Here is a 12,261-nt window from a genome sequence, read left to right on the forward strand (position 1 = left end):
GAGGCCCCATATCACTATTTAGTTAAATTCCACAGGTGGTGTCAATGCTTCTATGGGTCTGAGCTGTTTTCGTGGCAGCCTATACAATGTTAAGCAGGTAGTTTTAATGCTAGGGCTGATCAGCCTGAGCTCAGATAATCAAATGTATTTAATAGTTCCCATGATTCTGAAATATAGTTTTTAGACATTTTACTAATTTTAAGTTTAGAATATTATTTTACTATTGTAAATAATTTAGGTTATTTTAAGCATCTATTCCTATAAAGAAGCAAAATTATATGCCAATACAATAAGAAAGTGTACATCTAATTAGTAAAAAATGTCTAAATGTCTATTTGATTTAATAATCTGTATTTGAAGAACAGATCAATAGTAGATGCATTTTAAAATCGTTTCATTTGGAAGTGTGGAAACTTTCTCTTACCCCTAGATGAATTAAGTAATTAATTAGAATTAATTAAGTAATTTTTTCCACTAAGCGTGTATTTTCTTTTAATCAGACACATTATCAACATATTATCTCTAGCATTATTTCGTATTTATTATAAAAGATCATAAAATAAACATCTGCCTATGAAAATGTAAAAAAAACAAAAACAAAAAAAAAAATACTGTAAAGCACAGTATCTAGGAAAAACATTTAGGCCACTGTTTTATAAAATAGATTATTCACAAGTGAAACAAAATGGTCTCTAAACAAAAATCTGTATGCTGAATTTTTTAGATTGTGTCCCTTCATTTAAAAAAGTCTGCTATGATAAATTGTAATAATCTAAACAAAAGATTACATATAAACAACAAAAGAAAATATGATGACTATTATTTGATGTCACACATTATGACTCCCATCAGATTTAAGGGCCTGCCTTAAGAATCTTCTCTGTTCAGGGATGTAGGTGGTGTAATAAACTTCCTTTAGATGTTTGAAGTTGAATCAGTAGCATTATCCAAATGATAACTGAAGATCTACCTCTTCATGCAGTATTTACATTCGCTGCTTTTCTTTTTAAACTACTTTTCCTCCCAACAGATTTATAGACTAATGTAATGTTTGTCTGTGACCTTGAGAATCAGTTTCACGATATACTCATGAACAGAGACTTTAAAGCCCTTCTGTATAGGTCACTCTGTTAAAGGGCATCAGTCACATGGCAGAAATAAAAATGGTAAATACACAAAAGCATTTTCACGTCGCTATTAAGGATTATTGTGTATTAAAGGGGCAAAAACCTAATTATAAATTACATCTATAATAGAAAATGTGCAAATATGGAGAACTCAAACTTCTGTATGTACAGAGGAGTAGCACACACACACACACACACACACACACACACACACACACACACACACACACACACACACACACACACAGTATTTCAGAAAGTTGCAGAACAGTTACCGCTTCTGCTTTTCACAGATAGCAAAAAACGTGCACATTAGAAAACCTGCTGGTGAACACAGGAGTTGTAGAAATGATTTCACGAAGCCACACACACACACTGCATGTACACCATCGATGGTGTTGGTAATACACACTTCTGAGGGCAAGTCAAGTGAATTTTCACAATGGACATTGTCTCAAAGCAGCTTCACAAAATTTCAGAATAAAGGTGAATGATGTGTGTTTATCCCTGATGATGAAGACTGGGGCGACTGTGGTGAAGGAAAAACTCCCTTAGATGTTATGTAGAAGAAACCTCGAGAGGAACCAGACTCAAAAAAGGAAACCATCCTCGTTTGGATAATAATCTAAACAAAAGATTACATATAAAGAACAAAAGAAAATATGATGACTATTATATGATGTCACATATTATGACTCCTCTACATGTATGGAAACAGAATACTAGAGATCATTTTATAAATAGTTTTACCCCAATTTATTTATTCATTCATTTTTGTCTGTTTATTTATATATATAAAAAAAAAACATTGCTTTTGTTCTCCTTTAATCCCATAGAGAAGAAAAAAGAAAATAGAACACAAAGCGAATGTTCAAACTGATGAAAGGAACCATTTTAAAGAAAAAATAAGGTCATTTAAATTTTGAAAGCTGCAACACATCTAAAAGAGATTTGGTACAGGGCCATCCCATCTTCCTTTAACATGTCTGTATACATCTGGTAACTGAGGAGATAAAGTGCTGGAGTTTTGGGGGAGGAATGTTGTCCCCAGATTTGTGTCTGATACAGAATTCCTGGGTCTGATATGCCGTATTTTTATTTCATGATGCTCCAAATGTTTTTAAATGTTGAAAGGTCTGGACTGCAGGCAGCCTGCAGTGTGCAGTTTAGTGTTGTCTTGCTGACATGCAAGGAAAAAGACGTCATCTAGATGGATGCATATGTCGGTCTAAATAAGAGCTGATAAGCCGGATTGTCTCTCTTCTCTTTAATCCAGAGAGCATTGCGTTTCCAAAAGTAATTACAAATTTTGATTCATCTGACCACAGAACGGTTTTCCAATTTGCATCAGTCCATTTTTAGACAATCAGTAAATCACTTTCATTTTAATTTAATCTGCCATACGCATCCATGTATATACATATATTTTCATATATTTAATATAGTTTTTACTTTTATTTATCTACCTTTTTTTCTGCTTTTATTTTTATACTTAAATTCTATTCCTTTTTATGCTTCAATGCCGTACAGACGTAAAAAGCATTTCACTGCATGTTGTACTCTGTATGTATGTAACAAATACAATTTGATTTGACCCAATCATTGGCCCAGAGAAGATGCCAGTGTTTCTGGATCATGTTCACATATGGCTTCTCATTTGCAGGACCCTGCAGGCCTGCATTTATGGATGACAGTGTGAACTGAGATTCGCTGAAACTTTTAATGAAATTTTATATTGTAGATGATGAGATATTCAAAGTCTTTGAAATCTTATGTTGAACATATTCTGAAATTGTTCCACATTGTGTAGTTTTTCAGATTAGTGAACTCATCTTTACTTCTAACGCTGCCTCTGAAAGATGTCTAAGATACTTCTTTCACCCGATCATGTTACTGACCATTTGCCAATTAGTTCCTTCACCCTTTTTTTAAGTAACATTTACATTTCCAGCATTTTGCTGTCCCATGCTAACTTAAATTAGATGTGTTACGGCCACCAAAGTCAATGAATGATATATTTCCTCAGTTTAAACATTTGGAATGTTTTGTGTTATAGTGTGAATAAAACATGGGTTTATAAAACTTGCAAACCATTGCATTGTTTTTATTTACATCTTACACATTATTTTGGAATTGGATACAGACAACCCTTAGAATGATGCAAATATAGTTTTAATCTTCACATAAAAAAAGAGTTCATAGTGCAGAAAAGTCTTTTACAGCACTGTGCTTAATGTTTGAACTAAAACATTTACAACACTCAAAACAGGTAGCTAATTAGCAGTTCATTCTTTATCCATTTAAGAAAAATATAATTTTCAAAGGTTCATCTTGGGGGAAAATCACTATTGATAAGCAATGCAAGGAAAAAAAGCAACATTTCACTGATGAATAAAATCAGCACCTTATCGATAGTAATATTACTGTTACATTCTAAGCAAGAATACTGACCTAGAGTATGTTCAAAAACTTTTTCAGCATGAAAGGAATGTTAGGCCCCAGCAAGAAGGTACACAGAAACCAATAACCTTTAATTTTACTCTTCAATACAAAACGGAACAGGATGTTGTATTGTTTCTTTCTCTATTATTTAAAGAATATGAATTGAAAACAAAAAACAAAAAAAAATAATAATACAAAACAATAAATGTTTAATACAAAAGTCTGCCTGCAGTTTCTATCTGGGAACTATTTCCCATCTACTTTATCCAAATTTGTATATTTCATGAAGCCCTAATACAAAACACTGATAAAATCAAAGCTGAAAGGAGATCATCCGAAAACATCATGGGCACATACACATTGTTAATCAACAGTCAGAACATTATTAAAAAATAACTCTACAATGTAACCCTACAATATACTGACCGTGGCTTTAGAATTCTCTGAACACAAGAAAAAATATTTCAGTGATAGATATGTTTGTTTTTTTTATCGGTCCTTGGTGCCTAGTTTCTCGATAAGTTCCTGCAGAGGAACCAGCTCTCTGCGGTCAATCAGGTTGAATTCCTGTCCATATGCATGCAATCAAAAAGGGGGAGAAAAACTAAATTATTACAATGAAGAGATACAGTCGAACCAAATGTTTGGTTTATTATATATCCTAAGACATTGCCATTCATTGTCATTGCATTCTGCAAAATATCATAGTGTTCATTAAGAAGAATATATACAGTGGGTACGGAAAGTATTCAGACCCCCTTAAATTTTTCACTCTTTGTTATATTGCAGCCATTTGCTAAAATCATTTAAGTTTATTTTTTTTCCTCATGAATGTACACATAGCACCCCATACTGACAGAAAAACACAGAATTGTTGACCTTTTTGCAGATTTATTAAAAAAGAAAAACTGAAATATCACATGGTCCTAAATATTCAGACCCTTTGCTGTGACACTCATATATTTAACTCAGGTGCTCTTCATTTCTTCTGATCATCCTTGAGATGGTTCTACACCTTCATTTGAGTCCAGAAATGTTTGATTATACTGATTGGACTTGATTAGGAAAGCCACACACCTGTTTATATAAGACCTTACAGATCACAATGCATGTCAGAGCAAATGAAAATCATTAAGGTCAAAGGAACTGCCTGAAGACCTCAGAGACAGAATTGTGGCAAGGCACAGATCTGGCCAAGGTTCCAAAAATTTTTTTGCTGCACTTAAGGTTCCTAAGAGCACAGTGGCCTCCATAATCCTCAAATGGAAGACGTTTGGGACGACCAGAACCATTCCTAGAGCTGGCCGACCGGCCAAACTGAGCTATCGGGGGAGAAGAGCCTTGGTGAGAGAGGTAAAGAAGAACCCAAAGATCACTGTGGCTGAGCTCCAGAGATGCAGTCGGGAGATGGGAGAAAGTTGTAGAAAGTCAACCATCACTGCAGCCCTTCACCAGTGGGGCTTTATAGCAGAGTGGCCCGACGGAAGCCTCTCCTCAGTGCAGGACACATGAAAACCCGCATGGAGTTCTCCAAGATGGTGAGAAATAAGATTCTCTGGTCTGATGAGACCAAGATAGAACTTTTTGGCCTTAATTCTAAGCGGTATGTGTGGAGAAAACCAGGCACTGCTCATCACCTGTCCAGTACAGTCTCAACAATGAAGCATGGTGGTGGCAGCATCATGCTGTGGGGGTGTTTTTCAGCTGCAGGGACAGGACGACTGGTTGCAATCAAGGGAAAGATGAATGCGGCCAAGCACAGGGATATCCTGGACGAAAACCTTCTCCAGAGTGCTTTGGACCTCAGACTGGGCTGAAGGTTTACCTTCCAACAAGACAATGACCCTAAGCACACAGCTAGAATAACGATGGAGTGGCTTCACAACAACTCTGTGACTGTTCTTGAATGGCCCAGCCAGAGTAATGACTTAAACCCAATTGAGCATCTCTGGAGAGACCTAAAAATAGCTGTCCACCAACGTTTACCGTCCAACCTGACAGAACTGGAGAGGATCTGCAAGGAGGAATGGCAGAGGATCCCTGAATCCAGATGTGAAAAACTTGTTGCATCCTTCCCAAAAAGACTCATGGCTGTATTAGATCAAAAGGGGGCTTCTACTAAATACTGAGTAAAGGGTCTAAATACTTAGGACCATGTGATATTTTAGTTTTTCTTTTTTAATAAATCTGCAACAGTGTCAACAATTCTGTGTTTTTCTGTCAATATAGGGTGCTATGTGTACATTCATGAGGAAAAGAAATGAACCTAAATGATTTTAGCAAATGGCTGCAAAATAAAAAAGAGTGAACAATTTAAGGGGGTCTGAATACTTTCCGTACCCACTGTATATATTTTAAGAAAAAAAGTATGCTAAGCCCCATCACCTGCACAAAGAAGATGAAATGTTTGAAGGAAGTGTTGAGATGGGCCTCCTCCTGGAGCTGCATGACAGAGTCAAAGTGCTGGTGGTATATATGAGCATAGACTCTGAATAAGCGCTTCAGAATAGTTTTAGCCACTGACATGAAGTTTTTTGGGAATGGCACACCTGGAAAGAAGAACAGAATGTCGTTATGCAATAATATATTATTCTGTCAAGTTAACTAATAGGAACAAAAACTTAACAAGCATTTTGGTGGCATTTTGTTCCTTCAGTACAGAACACAAGCAGAAAACAGCACACTAGATTTCAGTGTTTATCCTGGTTAGGGATGCAGGGAATCTTAACCAGAAAACACTGGAATTTTAGCCCTGCATTAAACATCTGTCAATCAAAGGACACCATTTACACAGCAAACCACCAACTGGTAATCTACCACATACAGCATCCCAACCTTGTGGAAACCAATGCAGACATACCACCTCAATTCCATAAAAGTTGGGATGCTGTGTAAAACAAATAAAACTTAATGAGGTAACTTGCAAATCTCGTAGATTAAACAAACATATAACTGTTTAAACTGCTAAAAAAATTTATTTTAATTAAAAAAATAAGGTACATTTGAAATCAATGACCGCAACACAGTGCCCAGTGAGGGCCCAAAGATCACAGGCATCTAATGCTGAATTATGTCCTCATCCCTTGTGCAGAGATTTTTCCAGATTCTCTGAATCTATTTAAACGCTATGATGTACTGTGGATGATGTTTTGCCTTTTGATGTTAAGGCAAACATCATTATTCTAAAATTGTTACACAATTTGAAGATGTACATCTCAGAAATCGGTGAACTTCTGCCCATCTTTAGTTCTGAGAAACTCTGCCTCTCTATGATCAATCATGTTACTGACTTGCTGCTCATTAACATACTTAGTTAAAAAATGCTCCTCCAGCTGTTTTTAGTAACACTCACTTTTTTTTTTTTTTTTTGTTGCCTCGTATATTTTTTATGCCCTGTTGTGACAAGAAATTGCCCTCATCATCTGGGCTGCTGTGGCACTTTGCATTCTATTCAACTCATTCCAATTAATTTTTATTTGTATTGCACTTTTAACAATGGACAATGTCTCAATGAGACATTCTGTGCGCAAAAGAGGTTCCACATGGTCTTGAACATATATTATAAAATAACTCAATAACTCATATTGGCAGATGTACAGTAAAATGGATTATGCATCAGGTCCAGCTGTTTTGGGTGAATGATCAGACTTTAATTTTGACATGGCAGCCTTACCCCTGCATGCTTTCTGTCTTCCTGCTTTTCAATATAATATTCATTCAGTCCAAAAGTGTTATTTAAAAAAATTGTCCATACTCTAGAAGGCATGCTTCACAGGCAGGACAACAGATCTTTCAGACGTTCAGGTCAAAAACAATTTGTAACCAACTTTGCTTATTGCAAGTGTCAAAAACACAAGCGAATTGGAAAACACTACAAGCTACAAAGGAAATTGCCCTCATGCTCAGAAACAGAGAAGTATAATTATTATTATAATATTATTCATAAATCGATTTAACCTGAAACTCAAAACTAAATAATTTAATTTAAAATAGATTATCAGATTATCACTGTTTATGTATTGTTTTGGATCTATTAACTGTGTGAAACATGAGTGAATAACTTTGTAGGTACCGTATTTTTCGGACTATAAGCCGCTACTTTTTTCCCACGTTTTGAACCCCGCGGCTTAAACAACAATGCGGCTTATTTATGAATTTTTCCTGGGTTTTTCCCGGTTTCACAAACTTCAAGCCAAAAAAATGAACCCCATAACATTAGACCAATGAAATTTCCGAACGGAAACGAAAAAACGCACCTCACCTGTGTTCTGAGCTGCACGGCATCGGGAGAAAAAACTTTTATTTTTTAAACGCACGACGAGGCCAAAAGAAAAACTCTCGATCTAAATAGTTGTGAAAGGAAGGAGGAAGACAGTGAACAACGACTTTCTTTGTAGGCTACTGTTTAGATACAAGCCGTTGTAACACGTTGAGTCTGGGTGAAGGGAGAGCTCGCTAACTCCAGTTGCAACAGAAATCATATAAGCACACACAGGTTTCCAAAACTCGTGCTTTTTTTTTTTTTTTCTTGGCAACAGCGTTACGGGCTAGTCAAAGAAACTTAGAAATGAGCATCAGAAAATAATGACATATTCCTCGGTCTTGCACACACACAGTAATAGCGGAAAATGCAGTGCCAGGCTTTTCCCAAAATACCGCTATGCTCCTAAAGGAAGCGCAACATATTTCACCGTGTGTAACGTGTCTTTCGTTAAAGCCTGTGTAAAGTTTATTAGTTTCAGTGTAGACAAAATTCAGTGGGTGCGGCTTATATATGGGGGCGCTTTATAGTCCGGAAATTACGGTAATTAACATGTAATTGTAAATGGGTAAGAATATGATGTACCATTCTTTTAATTTCTTAATTCTTTTGTAAGAGAATAAAACACTTTTGTTGTTTACTAATCTAATCGATTTACATACTGTATGCATGCCTTAATTATCCATATGCCATGCCTACCAATTTTGGAAGGAAACAGGGTTTCATCATCCAGCTGATCTTGGACCCAAGTCATCAAGTAGTCAATGTACTTTGGAGCTGAGCATTTGATTGGTTTTTTTATGTTGGTACCATCAGCCCAATGATATTCATACCTGCAGAAATAAAAGATGCTGGTCATATAATCTGTATACCTTTTTAATACTCATACTGTCTTATTGTCTCACATTGTCTGTATTGTCTTGTATAATCTGTTTTTGTCTTGTGAAATCCAAAGTGAATGTATATTGTTATTTATGTCTGTACATTATGGCACCAACAGCTGGAACCAAATTCCTTGTGTGTGTCAGCACACTTGGCCATTAAACCTGATTCTGATTCTTATCGTTGTCCTTGTCTATGATTATGTATGTGACGAATCCATTTTTAATTTGTTCAGCATCCATATGTATTTATGAGGCAAATTGCCAAAATATGAGATTTCTTCTTACTTGGGCCCTGCAGACATGACAGGGCAGTTGGTTTCTGTGCAGAATTCAGTGATGGTGCCATACAGCATGTTGATCTGGTTGAAGAAGTCGACAGCTAAAATAAAAATTTAAAAACTTATTAGAAATGACAAGATTTTAAATATCATGCTAAGATCATGCTTTGTACAGTTTTGGATCATCACTAATCTTGAAGGGTCAACAATCACTTACAGATATCTTTAACAAAATGTCGATGGTTTAAACTGTTTTGCATGATGTTTGGTAATGTTTTATTAAGATTATGCTATAAAAAATGATTTGAACTGACAGGCATGCAGAAATGCACACTCACTATTAACTGCGATCCATTCATTAAGGTCTTCTCCTTCTGGTAACATCACAGCAGCTCGAAGGTTACCACTTCCCAATGTTGCTTCAGCATGTTTCAAAAGCTCATACTGGTGAGAACCCTCTGGAATGTTTTTCTTTGGTTTGAATGTCTTTGAAGACCGACTGCCACTACAGCAAACATACAATCAACGTTTTTTTATGATAAGATTCTTACATTACAGTGCCTTGCAGAATTAGTGACCCATCTTGACCTTTTCCACATTTCTAGTGTTACACAATACGCCGAATATTAGAACATGTTGAAAAAATTCTAATGAAATTGAGGGCTTGGTTTTGACTGGGGCATTCTAACACTTTTATGTTTTAGGGTTCTGGTAGCAACTGATTGAATACTTATGCAATCTTAACTACGGGACATCTAAATAATCTGAATTAAGTCCACTTCAGTTCCAGCTGTACCAGTAAAAAATATGGAAAAAATCAATGGGAAGAGAACGTTTGCAAGGCATGATAGATACAATATTTATCTTGTCAATGTTTCAGATCCCAAGACAATCTTTGCAGTTCTTCGCTTTCATTTTATGGTTTCAAGTTTCCCCAAAGTGAAAGGTTGCATTTTTCTTTAATGAAGAGTGTTTCTGTGGGGAGCTGAATCAATGAACCTGATGGGTTCTAGAGAAAAGGGTCATCCAATGTTAGGACATAACAATGGCAAATAATGATATCGGGAAAATCCATTCTACTGTGTTGGAATTACACAGTCACAATACAACATAGTTTTTAAACTGTATAGCACAAAGAAAAATTTTAATAAATCCATTCAGCAACTGGTTTATCCTGCAGTCCAGTCATCGCAGTTATATCATCACAGTGTAAAAAAAAAAAGGGCTGACTTGCCCTCATCCTTAAACAGTGGCAGATGAGCTCTTTCCTGTGCACATATTTAATTATGTGCATCATGGGAAAATGGTTTTACACTGAGGAAACCCAGCATTTTATTTTATTTAGAGATACACTGTAATGGAAGTGCACCATCCCAATTTATCAACTGTAATAATTAAATTAATGGAAATTTATAAACGAATTTAGTCACATTTGGAAAAATAGTGAACCTGTAGCACACTTTGTTTACAAAAATAAACCTCTGCTCATAGCAATTATTGACTGATTTAGTTTCCTTGAGTATTGTTGCCAATGAGTATTGTTACATGCAGTAATGCTGATGTCATACTGCAGCAGTTAAATTTCACTGTTCGTATCACTTCACTTCTTCATACAATTCTAGTAACCGTTCATTATTTTGAAACAGTTTGTACATTTAATCCAAGCCGTCAATCAGTTTGTGTGCTGACATGGCAAAAAGGGATCCAGCCATGGCTTCTTTGGGAACTAGTTTTTCTCAAAAAGCAAAAATAAACAAAAATTTCACGTCAGTACTTTGACATTCATTTCTTGTTTATAGAAATGTTGTGTAAAAGCAATAAAAATGAAATCATTGCCAGATTGCTGTGGTAGTGTGTGTAGATAGATAGATAGATAGATAGATAGATAGATAGATAGATAGATAGATAGATAGATAGATAGATAGATAGAGATAGATAGATAGATAGATAGATATTTTTTTTTTTTTTTTTAATATATATATATTCGCACATTTCTTTTTCTTTGCTGCTGTAACGCAGAAGTGTCCCCACTGTGGAACGAATAAGGGTATATATCTGATCTCTTATCTTATCTTATCTTATCTAAGAAGAGTAATGAAATGAGTAGGTGCTTCGGTCGGAAGATGAAGTTTGGGATTTCAGCTGCAACAAAACACCCTGTTATTAGTATTTCTGTATCTCCAGCACACCAGGGCTTTCAATCCTTAAGATGTTCATACAGAGCACAGTTTTATTTGCTTGGTATTGTTAGTCCAAATCCTACACTTATAAAACGACGATGCGATGACTTTAAATGTGCCTATAAACCTCGTGTTTGTCTTTTCTTTGAGTTTGTATCATCACAATAATAAACCCGCTGCTTTAATACGCCATTTATATTCAGTGCTTTAGCGGAAGTTTCACAGATCTTTCACGGAAGAGAAAAAAACACGGCCTAATAAAAGAGTCAGGGGTTAAAATGTTGAAATTATAAACTCACAATAATGTTTAATAACCTAAACATTCAAAGTTAACATGTTTGTTAAGATTTTAACGTGGTTGTATTCGCACTGGCTAACTGTTGTTAAAGCTAACAGAGCCACATAGACAGAACCAATTACACTGGTTCGTTTGTACTTCGTTCCTAAAGGAGAAAACTGAACAGAAATATATCTGCTTATCTCCAAAAACCGAGCACGTCGTCGCAAAAAAACAGAGTGCAGACTCACTGGTGATCCAGACCACCGTTACTTACAATAAGAAGCTCATTTCCGTTAACTTTGCTCCAGAAGAAGCTTCCAGACACACAGCGGTGAAGTCAGAGCAAGTTAGAGCAAAGACAAAGTATTGACAAAAGTGTTAATTTAGAGATAAAAACCGATGTAAATAGTTGTGTTGAAGAAGTTTCGAAACTTTAAAGAAAACAAGCACGAAACCGCAGTGGAACAGGAAGTGTGTTCACACTGCCGCAGAGAAAAAGGAAACAGCAGATGAGATGTTTGTCGCCGGAACACAGCAGAGTGCAGAGTTAATGTGACCTCAGGACACCATGTAGCTCAACACTCATACAAACACACTACACTTTTATTCTTTTTAACGCGACTAAACTCATTTATTGAGTTGTATTTTGTATTGAGTTTTAAAACTATAGCAAACCGCACAAGAATCATAAAGATGACTGCCGTCTGTACGGATATTAATGAGGGTAATAGAATGAGCTCTTGTGTGGCACTTTGCATAGTTTACTTTCATTTTCAACAATTTCTTGTTTATTATTTGCTATAATATTA

The 12,261-nt window shown here is 35.7% G+C and overlaps 1 protein-coding gene across 1 annotated transcript; it reads right to left on the reverse strand.

Moving 5' to 3' along the window:
• Nucleotides 1–3,215: 3,215 nt before the first annotated feature.
• mob1a (MOB kinase activator 1A) lies at nucleotides 3,216–12,019 on the reverse strand. The gene is made up of 6 exons (XM_083527062.1): nucleotides 11,727–12,019; nucleotides 9,331–9,497; nucleotides 9,000–9,093; nucleotides 8,530–8,663; nucleotides 5,955–6,118; nucleotides 3,216–4,136 (listed from the first exon to the last, which is right to left on the reverse strand). The coding sequence occupies exons 1-6, from the start codon at nucleotides 11,738–11,740 to the stop codon at nucleotides 4,059–4,061; spliced, it is 651 nt and encodes a 216-aa protein (XP_083383188.1). The 5' UTR covers nucleotides 11,741–12,019; the 3' UTR covers nucleotides 3,216–4,058.
• Between the last annotated feature and the right edge of the window lie 242 nt (nucleotides 12,020–12,261).

This window comes from Silurus aristotelis, assembly GCF_946808225.1.
Source record: "Silurus aristotelis genome assembly, chromosome: 23".
In the NCBI taxonomy this organism is placed as follows: Eukaryota; Metazoa; Chordata; class Actinopteri; order Siluriformes; family Siluridae; genus Silurus; species Silurus aristotelis.